General features: G+C 34.0%; 1 protein-coding gene across 1 annotated transcript; it reads right to left on the reverse strand.

Annotated features, from left to right (window-relative positions):
• Positions 1–9109: 9109 nt before the first annotated feature.
• On the reverse strand, positions 9110–11549 carry K444DRAFT_517842 (kinase-like protein; the record flags this gene model as incomplete). The annotated part of the gene is made up of 2 exons (XM_024873813.1): positions 9110–11323; positions 11376–11549. The coding sequence occupies 2 exons, from the start codon at positions 11547–11549 to the stop codon at positions 9110–9112; spliced, it is 2388 nt and encodes a 795-aa protein (XP_024742868.1).
• Positions 11550–12661: the final 1112 nt, after the last annotated feature.

Raw genomic sequence — 12661 nt, forward strand, 5'->3', positions numbered from 1 at the left:
AGAGAAATATTACTTAAACTACTATTATAGTACTAAAGGCTTAATTTATTAGTATAATACTAGTAATATAAATAGTTCTTAAAAAGAACTTTTACTAGAGCTATTAAAACTTAGGAACTTAATATATCTAGGTTATTAAGATATTAAGGCATTATTTATATACTAAATAAGCCGGCTCTTAAAAAAGAATTATTATAAGCTAACTATAATAATCCTATAGGTAAGTATTTTAGTACTAGTAAGATACTAGAGATTCTCTAGAGAAAGTACTTCTAGTAAAATATAAAAAAGAATATAAAAGACTATATTAGAACTTGTCTTATATATTAATAGATTAAGATAAAGAGATATTTACTATATAGTATATTTAGTTTATTTCCCCTCTTTTCTAAGCTATAGTAAGAAATTATTATAGATTTTATTATAAAGCTACTTTTTTCTAGGTTTTATAATAAAATATATAATTTTATATTTATTATTATTAATAAATATATAAAAATAATATAATATATTCTAATTACTAAAGAGGTTTCGGCTCTTGAACTAGTAAAGCTATTTATATACTATATTATTAAAGACTTTAGTATACCTGTAAATATAATCTCTAATAAAGGATTTGTCTTTATAAATAAGTTCTAGTTAAGTCTATATTTTTATTTAAAGGTTTAATAATAGCTAAGTATAGTATTTTACCTATAAACTAATAGATAAATAAAGAATTTGAACTAAACTCTAGAATAATACTTAAGGTACTATACTAGCTATTAGTAAGATAACTAGATAATAAAGCTTACTTTTATAAAATTCATATATAATAACTTTATATATTTAATAATAGGAATATCTCTATTCTATATCTTATATAAATTCTATTCTAGTATTAAACTATATATTAAGAATAATATTCTAGAAAGAGGAATATTAGTAGTATAGAAAAGAATATAAAGAATTTAAGTAAAACGGGAAATATTAGAGAAATAATAGTAAGAAGTAATAAATATATAAAAAAAGTATTATAATAAGAAATATATTAATAAGAAGTTTAAGATATATAATAAAGTTATACTTTATATAAAGAATATTTAATAGCTATAACCTAGTATAAAGCTAATAAATAAATATCTTGGCCTCTTTAAAGTTCTAGAAGTTATAAGAATATATAAACAGGTATATTATTTGAAATTACTACTATTATATTAGATCTATAATATTTTCTATATTTCTTTCTTAGAACTATAGTACCTATAAGCTAGTATTATAGTAGAACTAGAGCTAGTTAAGATTAAGGGCAAAAAAGAATTTAAGGTAAAATCTATTATAGTTTATAGGAAAAGCAAAAAAGAAAGAAAGTATCTTATTTATTAAAAGGGCTATTTACTAGTAAATAATATATAGGAACTATTAAGTAATCTAAAGAATATAGTTCAAGAATTATAAGAATACTTAGAAAAGAGTAATATTATAATACTATTAGCTAAACGGAAATATAAAAGATAAATACTTTTATTAGGAAACTATTAAAAAATCATATATTTATTCTTGGAAAAACTATATAAAAATTATTAAAAATTTTAATTTCTATATCCCATAAATATCTTATTCTTATAATTATTCTTTACTATTCTTATTATTATTCTTATTAGGATTCTCTCGAGAAATAGATAGTAAATTAGCCTATAAAGCTATTAGCTATTAGTAAGAAACAAGAAAGAAATAAGCTTACTTAATATTAAAGAATATTAATTATATTATTAAGAGTATTTTATACTTATATTAAGCTAATAAGAATTACTTAACTTATTTCTTGGATTATTAGGGGAATTTATTAGCCTCGAATAATAGCTTTAATATAAGAAGTATATATAGTTTAGTATAAAAGAAAAATAGTAATAGCCTTTTTTCTTTTAGGTAAAGAATAGGAAAGATACTTATATATATTAATAGCTTAAAGAAAGCGGTTTAACTATACTATATATATTTAAGGAACCTTAAATAGTATTAGAATAAGAAATAAAAGAAGAAATTTATAACTTATAGGATTATATTTCTTATTCTTAGAATAGTAATAATTATATATTAAGTAATTATTACTCTTAATATAAGTAAAATCGGGAAACTTAGTAATATTCTTGGAATATTAAAGATAGTAAGGGTAAATTAAGGATATAGGAATATTAACTAAATAGGTAATAATAGGCTAATAAGTACTAAGAGAAGTATTTATCTTAATAGATAAAGAAATAGAAGAGGAAATTAGAAAAAGACTTAAATAAAGCTTAAATAAAGCTTAAATAAGGCTTAAAGAAGCTTAAAGAAGCTTAAAAAAGGCTTAAAGAAAAAAAGCAAGAAATAAAAAGAAGCTAGATATAGTATTATAGTTAAGGAAAAGGAAGATTAGTTAGTAGGAAAAGAGAGGCCTTTTTATAATATTCTTTTCCCGAATAATAATTACGAATTCGGAACTAGCTTTATACTAGAAATACTTAGAAAATTCTAAAAAAGAAATTTATAAATAAACTAGAAGATCGGATTAACTTTTCTAAGCTCTTAGACCTATAGAATAATAATTTATTTATAAATAGAGGCTAAGTTAGGATTTATAAACTAATTAGGAAATTAAATAAGCTTTATATCTAATAGTATATACTATATTTATATTATCTTTATAAGAGGGAATTACTAGAGGCGATTTATAAACTAGCTAGAAAGAATTAGTAAACTATATTCTTAACTTTATTATCTAATATAATAATAGAATAATTATAAGAAGTTTTTAGGAAAAGCTAATAGTTAGGAAAGTTTTAGAAAGATATTTATAAAGCTATTTATAGTTTTCCCAGGCCTTTTGGGAATAAGGGCTTAGAAAAAAAGTTAATATAATAGATATATATAATAGTATATAGATAGGTATTAGATATTATAGATCTAGTTTCCTATTTTAGATATAGCTTATAATTAGAATTATATGAATTATATAGGATTTCCTAATTAAGTAAAGGGCTTTATATATCTGGCTAAATACTAGAGAATATATAGGGAAATACTTCTAGCTTTAGAAAGAATATTAATTAGTCTCTTATTAGAATTAATTCTTGGAATCTATTATATTTATAAATATTATTTTATAGCTTACTTATCTTAATTACTTATATATTACCCTATTATTATATATCTTATAAGTTCTTAATAATTACTATCTTATCTGGATCTATTTTAATACTTCTAATAGAGATAATAAAACCTAGGTATTTTATATAAATAACTTTAAATTCTAATTTCTTAATATTTATTTAAAGGCTAGTATTTTATAATTACTAAAAGATCTTTTATATATAGTCTTTATATTTTAGGGAATTATTCGAATAAATTAGAATATTATTTAAATAAGCTATATAAAAGATATTAAGGTAATTAAAAAGGATATTATTTATATATTTCTAATATATAATAAGGCTATTAGTTAGGCCTTCCTAAAAGATCTTATATTTATAGGCCCTATATTTTATATAGAATATTATAAGTTCTTCTAATTCTGGGTCTATTTAGATCTAATAAAATATTTACTAAATATCTAGTTTTATATAGACCTTGGCTTAAGCTAGCTATATAAGGGTTTTATAAATAAGGGAAAGAAAATAATAGTTCTTTTATATTAAGTTATTTAGCTTATAATAGTTAATATAGAATTAGAGAGCTTTATTAGCCTTTTTTATAAAGAGAACCAGAGATATAAAAAGAGACTAGCTTGGCTTAATAAAGCCCTATTAAAGATTTTCTTTAAGGAAGTATTTAATCTCCTATAGCTTATAGATTAACTATTAATAGAATAGGAAATATCCTAGGCTTTCTGGGCCTTTGGAATTATTAATCTAAATCTTATAATTATATAATTAATATAGGAATAAGATATTTAATACTTTTTTTAAGAAGATATTTATAAAATCCTTAAACTTCTCTAGTAAAACTCTTACTAGCTATTATAGTTCCGTTTCTCCTAGCTATTACTTATCCGGAATAAACTCGTTCTCTTATTATAATTCTAGCTTTTTATTAATCTCGAAAAACGATATTATAAAGAAAAGGTTCTCTTTCTTTTATAGATTTATCTAGAAAGTAGCTAGTAAAATACCTATAATATTAATTAAGGGCCTTAATTAGATCTTATAGCTTTTCTTTAGATAATATAGTTTTAATATTTCTATTTCTGGCTTAGGAAAAACTTTTATATTTCCTAAGGCTATTTATATTTCTCTATAATATTAAGCTTAATTCTTTTACTATATATGGCTTTTTAAATCCAGTTTAGAAAAAGAATAAAGAGATTTCTTCTTTATAAGCTAAGGTTTCTAGAACTTATTTATAGCTATAGCTTTATTTCTTTTATTTATATCTTTTTAGTACTAGTTATTTTTTCCAGGTTCTAAGTTCTTATATATAATAGTTAGGACCTTATCCTAACTTTTCTTTCTAGGCTAATTATTTGGCTAGATTAATTTTCTATTCTTATAATTAATTAGGATACTAGTATTTATAAACTATTATTATTCTAAAATTATATTATACTTATCTAATCTTATAACTAGTATAGGTACTAGGATCTTCTATTTATTAATTAAGAATATAAGCTTAATATAGTAAGTAATAAGTATAGTCTATTTACTATTAAATTCCCTTATATTATAAGATAATACTAATTAAATAGGCTTAATATCTAGAAATTATTTAATTATTTTTATAAACTTGAAATTAATAAAAATATATTTGTTTATTCCGGTATTAATAAGAGAAGAAGTTTTAATATCTAATTTATTATTACTAATTATATAAGGAAATATAAATACTTTATCTCCTAGTAATTAGCTTAAATTAACTTCTACTATATTTATATAATATAGCCCTAAAAAGGAGACTTTTTTTAGGGGTCTTTATTTCTCTATTCTATATTCTTAGATAGTTTACTTATAGTAAGTACTACTAGTTTAGCTATTAAAACTTACTTTATATATTTTGTTTTAGGCTCTAGATAGTTTCTAGATATATAACTAAATCTATTATAGTTATAGTACTTGAGATCTAAGAATCCGGACTTTGGAGTAATAGACTTATTTATTACTAAAGTCTTAGGAATAGGCTTTATATAAGGAGTACTTCCTAAACTTGGCTTATTTATATCTTTATTAGCTTTTTTAGATACCTATTCTTTCTTTTTATAATAAACTTAAATCTACTAGTTATTTATAATATAATATTATATAAACTCTATAGTACAAATAGCCGGATTATTATAGTATATAACTATGGCCTCTTAGAGCTTTTAGATAAGCTTATTATTTAGGTTATTTTTAAGGTCCTATAAATTAATATTTCTATTTATTATATATTTTAGAAATAGGATATAAAACTCCTGAAAAGTCTGGCTCTTTTTTATAAATAGCTTCTTAAATACTTATTAAGTATTATACTTCTTATTTAGATTACTATATAATTTCTTTAGATAGGTATATAGTTCCCTAATAGTCTTATATATATATTAACTATTCTGGTTTAGGTAAAAAGAGATTAGTATAAGGATATAGCTACCTATATAGCCGGATATATAAATAATCTTAAGGTTTTTTATCTAATAGATATTAGAGTTATTATAGAGCTTGTTTTTAATCTGAACTAACTAATTATTAAAAGTAATACTATCCTTAGTTATACTTTCGAAAATAAAAGAATTAAAGAGTTTAACTAAGTATTTATTTTCTAGAATAGGAGAACTAGTTATTTTAGTAGGCTATATAATAAGCTTCTTAATAATAGCTTTATTCTTTTATAGGGCTTATTTGGTTTCTTTTAGCTAATTATAATAATTCTTATTATAGGTAAGGATATTATATATCTTTAGAATTAGTTTAATAATCTCTTTATATAAAGCCTTTAGGTTCCAAAGTAATTCTTAGAACTCTGCCTTTAATAAGGCAGGTTCCTCTTTTTTCTTTATTCTCTAGAAAAGAATATCTTTTCTATTATAAATATTAATAGGATATTTAAATCCCTTAGGAGATTTAATAAGAGGCTCTGGTCTACTTTCTAGTAATATACTAGTAGTATCTTATACTATAGCTCCTTTTAACTTACCTAGTTATTCCAGGACTTGCTTTCTTATAGATCTTCATTTAGTAGTAAGGTTACTGGCCTATTTGCTTATCTAGCCGGTCCAGGGCTTTCTTGCCTAGTTATTCTAGGGCTTTCTTTTATTCTAATATTAGTTAACCGGTTCGGGAATAGCTATAGTATATTATATTTATACTTATTAAAAACCAATTGGATAAATATTATTTAAATCCTCTATAGAATTGAGAAATGAGTAAGCTTTAAATTATATTACAAGTATAAGATCTAGGGCCTGGAAGGTATAATAGTAGTTACTAAAAGGGCAGCAAGTCAGGAAGTAATCCAAAGTAGTATTATAACTGAAACTTGAAGAAGCAAGTGAGTTATAGGAGGTATAAAGCCTTATGGGCTTGCATACGGACCACGTATACGCATGTACTTGCTAGGATACTTGGGCACTCTATAACAGAAGGCATAGTTAGACTATCTCTATTTTAATGATTTAAAGCTAAAGAGAGAAGAGGATCCCGAAGGAGCCTCGGATCTAAATAATCGCAAGCTATATACGGGCCTATATACTAGCTTAAGCTCGGGGTTATATATAATAATCAGGTAACTACAGATGCCTTACTCAGATACCAGATGCCTCTCTAGCTCTAGTCTAACTTCTACTAGTACCATATATTATAATAATCGTAACAAATTCTATAAGAATTATATCTAATACTAAAGACATATATTAAATCAGGATCTAATTTGAGCTTTGCCTAACTAGCTTACTATATAAAACAGGTATTTATTAATAAAGACCCTAGCCTCTTAAGATCTCTTTATATAATATCCAGAGCCTTCTACTTTATAGACTAAACAGTTATATTTATAGTTATATTCTTGTCTTTCAAGCTCTTATTACTCTAAAAATATAATATTCCCTTTATAATTACTAATATATTTTCGATTTATATATTACTAATATTCGTAAATTCGTCTATAATAATACTAATATTACTTGAGGTATTAATAATTTCGGTAACTTGTATTTTTATAGAATTATAGTACTAATCGAGAATTATAGAACCAAGAGTATAGTAATTAGGAAGAGTATAGCCTAAAGCTTTAAAAAACTCTTACTATTCGGAGGTCTCAAATTAATAGAAAGGCGAATAGGATATAAAGATAGCTATACTAAATAAGGTATTAAGCTTATACTTTGAGGAGGCTAGAGTACTATAAGAATAGAAAGTAAGCTTCTTTTACTTCTTATTATTAGGAAGACCCTTTGCCCGTTACTCTTTTTAATGCTTTTCTATTTAGAGATATAAAGTATATGTTTTAAAGTAATTTTCTATAATTATAGTATTCTATATCCGGGCAAATAGTAGAGGGTCTTTGCTATCTTTATAGTAGTAGTAATAAGCAAATGGCGTGGATTATCCAGGTTTTGAGGGCTTCTTATTAAAGGTATTATAAACCCAATCATGTTTAAGAGCATACTAAACGTTATTGCCTCCCATTTTATTAATTCTTGTAGTATTAATAATTAATAATTAGAAACGATAGAGCATTTAGGAGGGAGATTTTTTTCTGCCGCTTGCTTACCGCTCGCCCGATTAGGCTAGTGCGTTACATGACTGTAATGTAAGGTGTAAAATGCTTTACTTAATAAATTACGGTGGTAATAGTAAAACACTTTTCTTTTATAATAAAGTGCCAACCCTAGACATCATGCTTTGAATCGACAACTCTTCTCACCGCTCGAACAACCCCATGCCGCCGAGACATTGTAGTCAGCAGCAGATCAGCTTGTGCTAAGTTGCATATCCCGCCCCCGAATCCTCTCCGGACATGCTGCAGGCTGACTACAAGAAACAACGGAAGAGCTGAAATTCTGCTTATGGAATTAACATGACTGAAAGGTCAAATTAAGTCGTTCCACGGAATTTTCGGTGACAGACCCACAAGTAGAATTATGCAAACAAACTTTTAGTGCGCAACATTCAGACCGCCTCAGAAACATAAAAAGGCAACATTCTGCAGGGACCTTCGAAACTGCTCACCGACTTGGCCAAGCACTCGAGTTGCTAGAGTGCTTCCATCTGATCATCAGGTCACTGCAGCCTTGCTGTATAGGCCTTGCATTGGTCCAGACCTCCACTCCTGGGGCGGATCAACTAGTAAGGTTCTAGCATGGATTCTTTTTGTGACGTGGACGAATGCCGTGTGGTGTGTGGTGTGTGGATTAGTGAGGCGGACGCTTGTCCCTTCCCGAGCGACGATTGCGATTTGTGCATGGAATACGGCGTCATGCCATTGATTGATTGATCTGGATCCCTCTCATTCGTCTAAATACACCCTTTCCCAATTCCAATATACGATACGCTATGCCAGCAGCGTAGCAGGACGTATCGATGGCCAATTTCCCAGAAAAGTTCGATTAATCGCATCAATCGGATCCATAATCAACAACCCCTTACCATCCCCCCATAGATCCAGATGCACCAAGATATCCATAGAAGAGGCATCTTCCTATAAATTCAGTTCCGCCAGGACATTCTTGAATCGTACAGACAAAACAGATGACTCCCTAAAACAACGTGTGGCGAGAACTGTACATGCTCTCGCCCGCAACGATAGCCCAGCCATCCTCGAGAAGTGACAAAAGAGATTTTCAGCTGTGAAGCAGTCTTGCTCGCCTCTCTCTTCCAAACTTATATTTGTGCAGTCTATAGGGGGTATTTTGAAGACAAGAAGCAATGAGAATCGCGTCTATGGCGGCTCCCTCTTAAGGTATGAAGTATAACAATGAAAATGAGGTGTCAACAACAACTAGACGCCGGAATATACACGCTGAACCCCGGTGATGGAAGAACAAGATGAGCCCACGTTACAAAGGAACGTATGAAAGTGAAGGAGGCCATGCCCCCAGAGATCCTCAACACCGTGCAAATGTAGATGTGACAAAAAGAACTTTTCCTCCTTTTGATGTACAGACTAACGATCTCCTGATCGTCTAAAAGCGGCTCGAAGCTGCAAAGAGACTTGCAGCGGCGTCGGCGGCCCATTCATTCTCCTCGTAGTCGTACGGTGGCGTTGATGACTGTTTGTCCCTGACTGGGGCTTTCGAGGGAGTCACATGCGTAATGCCTTGTCCGAAGAGGACCGCATTTCCACTGGCCGAGGGGGATGGAGTAGGATAGGGATTTGATAGTGCCAGGTTGCTGGAGGACTGTCTCAGGGCTTGTCGACCATCGTTCTGACCAGAATTTCGGTCCAACCGTTTCATAACTCTGTGGGTGCTGGATAAGACCTCGTCAAGCAACTCGTCTTCCTCATCGGGTGTTTCGTATTGACGAGCCCCGCCAGGCACTTGAGAACGCCGTGTCCGACTTGAGATTGGTCCCACGCCTCGTAAATTGTCCACTGATCGGGGTTGTTGGGGAAGAGAATGGTGACGCTTAAGGACGCTGCTCGGACTGATGAGGTGGTTTGGCGGAGGGGGAGCATTGCCTGCTTGGGATGAGTCAAGATTCTGCTGCACATTTCGCAGTGCCTTATCTAAAGCCTCGTAGGTATCGACCTTTTGAACAGGACTTGGAAGTTGGCTGCTATCAACTACCATCGAAGAACGATTGCTGGCCCATGGTCCACATCCTGCTTGGGCTTCAATGTCCATTGACTTGGGTGAGATTGGTGTCTGGGATTGACGGCCCGAGAATCGCCTCGCTCGTTTTCTCAAATGTGAGAAGAAACTTTCTTTCTGCCCATTGGGCGGCGAAGCAAGGCCCGAGTTGCCATTCAAGGCCATCTCAGCTTGTTGCCGATGTATATCGGCATAGTGATTGTTCGTTGATGCCACCGAAAGCTGCCTGCCGATTTTCTTGGCAACTTTGTCGTCTACATTCAATGTCTGCTGACTAGCATTTGAGTATGAATTGCTATATGATGGTGTGCGACTGCTTGCTTGTGCTGTGACGGCATCTGACAAGGGGGATATGGGCTTGATTGTGGGTAAAATGGGCATTGGAGCACCGTTGGATGGACCATTGTTCCATGTTGATCTTTTGGCAGCTGGTGGCCGGGTCTTCGTTACTGGAATCTCGGTGGCTGCATGCACGGGTGAGGGCCGTGGAGCAATGTTCTCCTTTCCAGCTGACTGCGCAACGCTTGCGGAGCTCTCGGACCGGCCGATCAACGATTTTCTAAACCACGATGACTTCGAAGATGATGTCGCACTTTCTGTCAAGTCTTTGGAGCCACGATAGCTCAAGTCCGATTGCTTCCTACCGAGCATCTTTGATGCCGACGACTTGGGCCGGAGAGGATCAACGGCATCGGTAAAGAATTCATGAGCCAGAGCTTGCGTGGATGTCGGTCTGCTCTTCGGATCCCACATCAAACACCACGTGACGAAGTTGCTGAGTGAAGCTGGCCATTGTGGAGGCTGAAGTATGGTATCCATGGAATGAGGTGCCATCTTTGGGAAGGAAAATCCAAGTTTGCCGGCCAGGCGAGTGCCTTCCCTCCAATCTCCGCCTCCAACTCGTGAACCAGCTTTGTTGTACCAATTGCCCGGGCTGCCCATAATCTCGCAGACCCTCCACACCTGGTCAACCTCGTTCCCCCCCGGAAATAATGGCTTCAGTGTCGCAATTTCGACAGCCATGGCACCAATCGCCCAGATGTCAACTGGTGCCGAGTACTCTCCCGCACGAAGTAAAACTTCGGGCGCGCGATACCAACGAGTCGAGACGTAAGTTGTATAGGCGAGTTTCGAGTGAGTCTCCCGAGCAAGTCCAAAATCGGCAATCTTAACCGTGTACGCGGGTGGAGTTGAGGGAGGAGTGACCATGGCCGAGTATCGTCGAAAGGATGTACCCGAGTCTTGCTGTGTTGATGTCGACACGAGGATGTTCTCGGGTTTGATGTCGCGATGGAAGAAATGGTGAGCGTGAATATGCTCCAAACCCTGCATAATTTGGAACAGGATACTTTTGACACTGGCGACATCTAAACATTTGTGGTCACGGGCTTTCATCAATTGATATAAATTCCCGTCCATGTATTCCATGCATATGTGGAGCTTCTTACTGAAGGGATCGAGGAAGATGTCCAATGCTGGGACAAGGTGTTGATGTTGAGGAAGAGTTCTGAGGAATACGACCTCTCGAAGTTCGAGACACGGAGCGAAGGACTCGAATTGCTTCTTCATCGTTTTGATCGCGATCTAACATGGTCGGTTAGCTTCCATGATCCTGTATGACTTTAGGGACACATACGATAGTTCCTCGTCGTGCCACACTAGAACCTGCAGCACGAACTCGCGCAAGCACGACGCTTCCAAAGCTGCCATCTCCGATGTCTTTCAAGACCTCAAATCGGTCTTCCAACGCCGTGCCTGGTGTGGTTTGAGGTGTCGACCCTCGATGGGTGAGATCGTACGCTACGGTCATGGTTGAGGTGGAAAGGGTGGTCCTCCGGCTATTTCATCCCAGGTTGAAGGTGTTGAGGTGCTGGATCAACGATGGTGCTGTTCGAGTAACAATGTCAGCCGTGTTTCAAGCAATCTTCGACGGCTATATCACGACGTAGAATTCAATCAAGCATACCTATGATTGCCGTTGATGAGCTCGTCGCGAGGTGATTGCCATAAATGAGTGTGGATAGGTCGAGCAAGTGCAGTGGTCGAAGGAGCGATGGAGCGACCGGAAGGGGATACTGGAGATGAGCGAGCCTCGCGGACGATGAGCGGAGTCGATAGGGGTAACGTCAGAGTGGTTTGGTGATGCTGAGGACGCAAAGGAAGTGTCGATGTTGCCTCCCAAGTTGTGGATGAGGTTGGCTAGGACAGCGCATGAAGTTTAGAAGGTCGCGCGTTGTCGCATGAAGGATCGCCAATCTGGGAGAAGCTGGCAAATTTCGGTTACAAAAATGGATTCGAGAAGGAACGTTCCTTCAGGGGCCGCGGTGGCGGGGCGGGAGAAGGCACAATTAGCAAAGGCGGCATAAAGTTGGGGACGAGGACGAAGGCGTGCGAGGTTAATTGACTTTGGTCGTGGTCGGGGTCTGGGTGATGTACTGTATCACTGCGAGCCTGCGTGCCCTTGTTGATGGGGGCCCCGCTAGCCACGACAACGCTGCTGGGAGGGCTCGCTCGCTGAGTGAGAGATGCCAAAATAGAATAAGCTCCAGAATTCCTTTACGCGTGGATATGGATTTGGTTCTTAGTGCTGCTGAGCCTTCAGGCCTTTGCTGATTGTTTCCAGGTCTGAGGGCTTTCGATAGCACTTGCAGTTCTGTAGTTACAGGTCCGGACCTCGAAGAACCGTGATCTACAGAAGTATGCGCGTGCGCGTTATTGGGAGGGCGGTGCGGCACTTTCTCCATATCCAATCCCTTCCCCTATTTTTCTGGTGCCCAAGCAGCTGTCCCAGGAGCCCCGTCGAATAAAAGCATCCCTTGACTGCTGCCCAATCTTCTCACCTCCGGCTGTCACGTTTTCCCCGTCCCTTGGAGCCCTCTTCACAAACGACCAACGGGCGGCCGAGCCCGAGCCCCTTTTCTC

This window comes from Hyaloscypha bicolor, assembly GCF_002865645.1.
Source record: "Hyaloscypha bicolor E unplaced genomic scaffold K444scaffold_15, whole genome shotgun sequence".
In the NCBI taxonomy this organism is placed as follows: domain Eukaryota; kingdom Fungi; phylum Ascomycota; class Leotiomycetes; order Helotiales; family Hyaloscyphaceae; genus Hyaloscypha; species Hyaloscypha bicolor.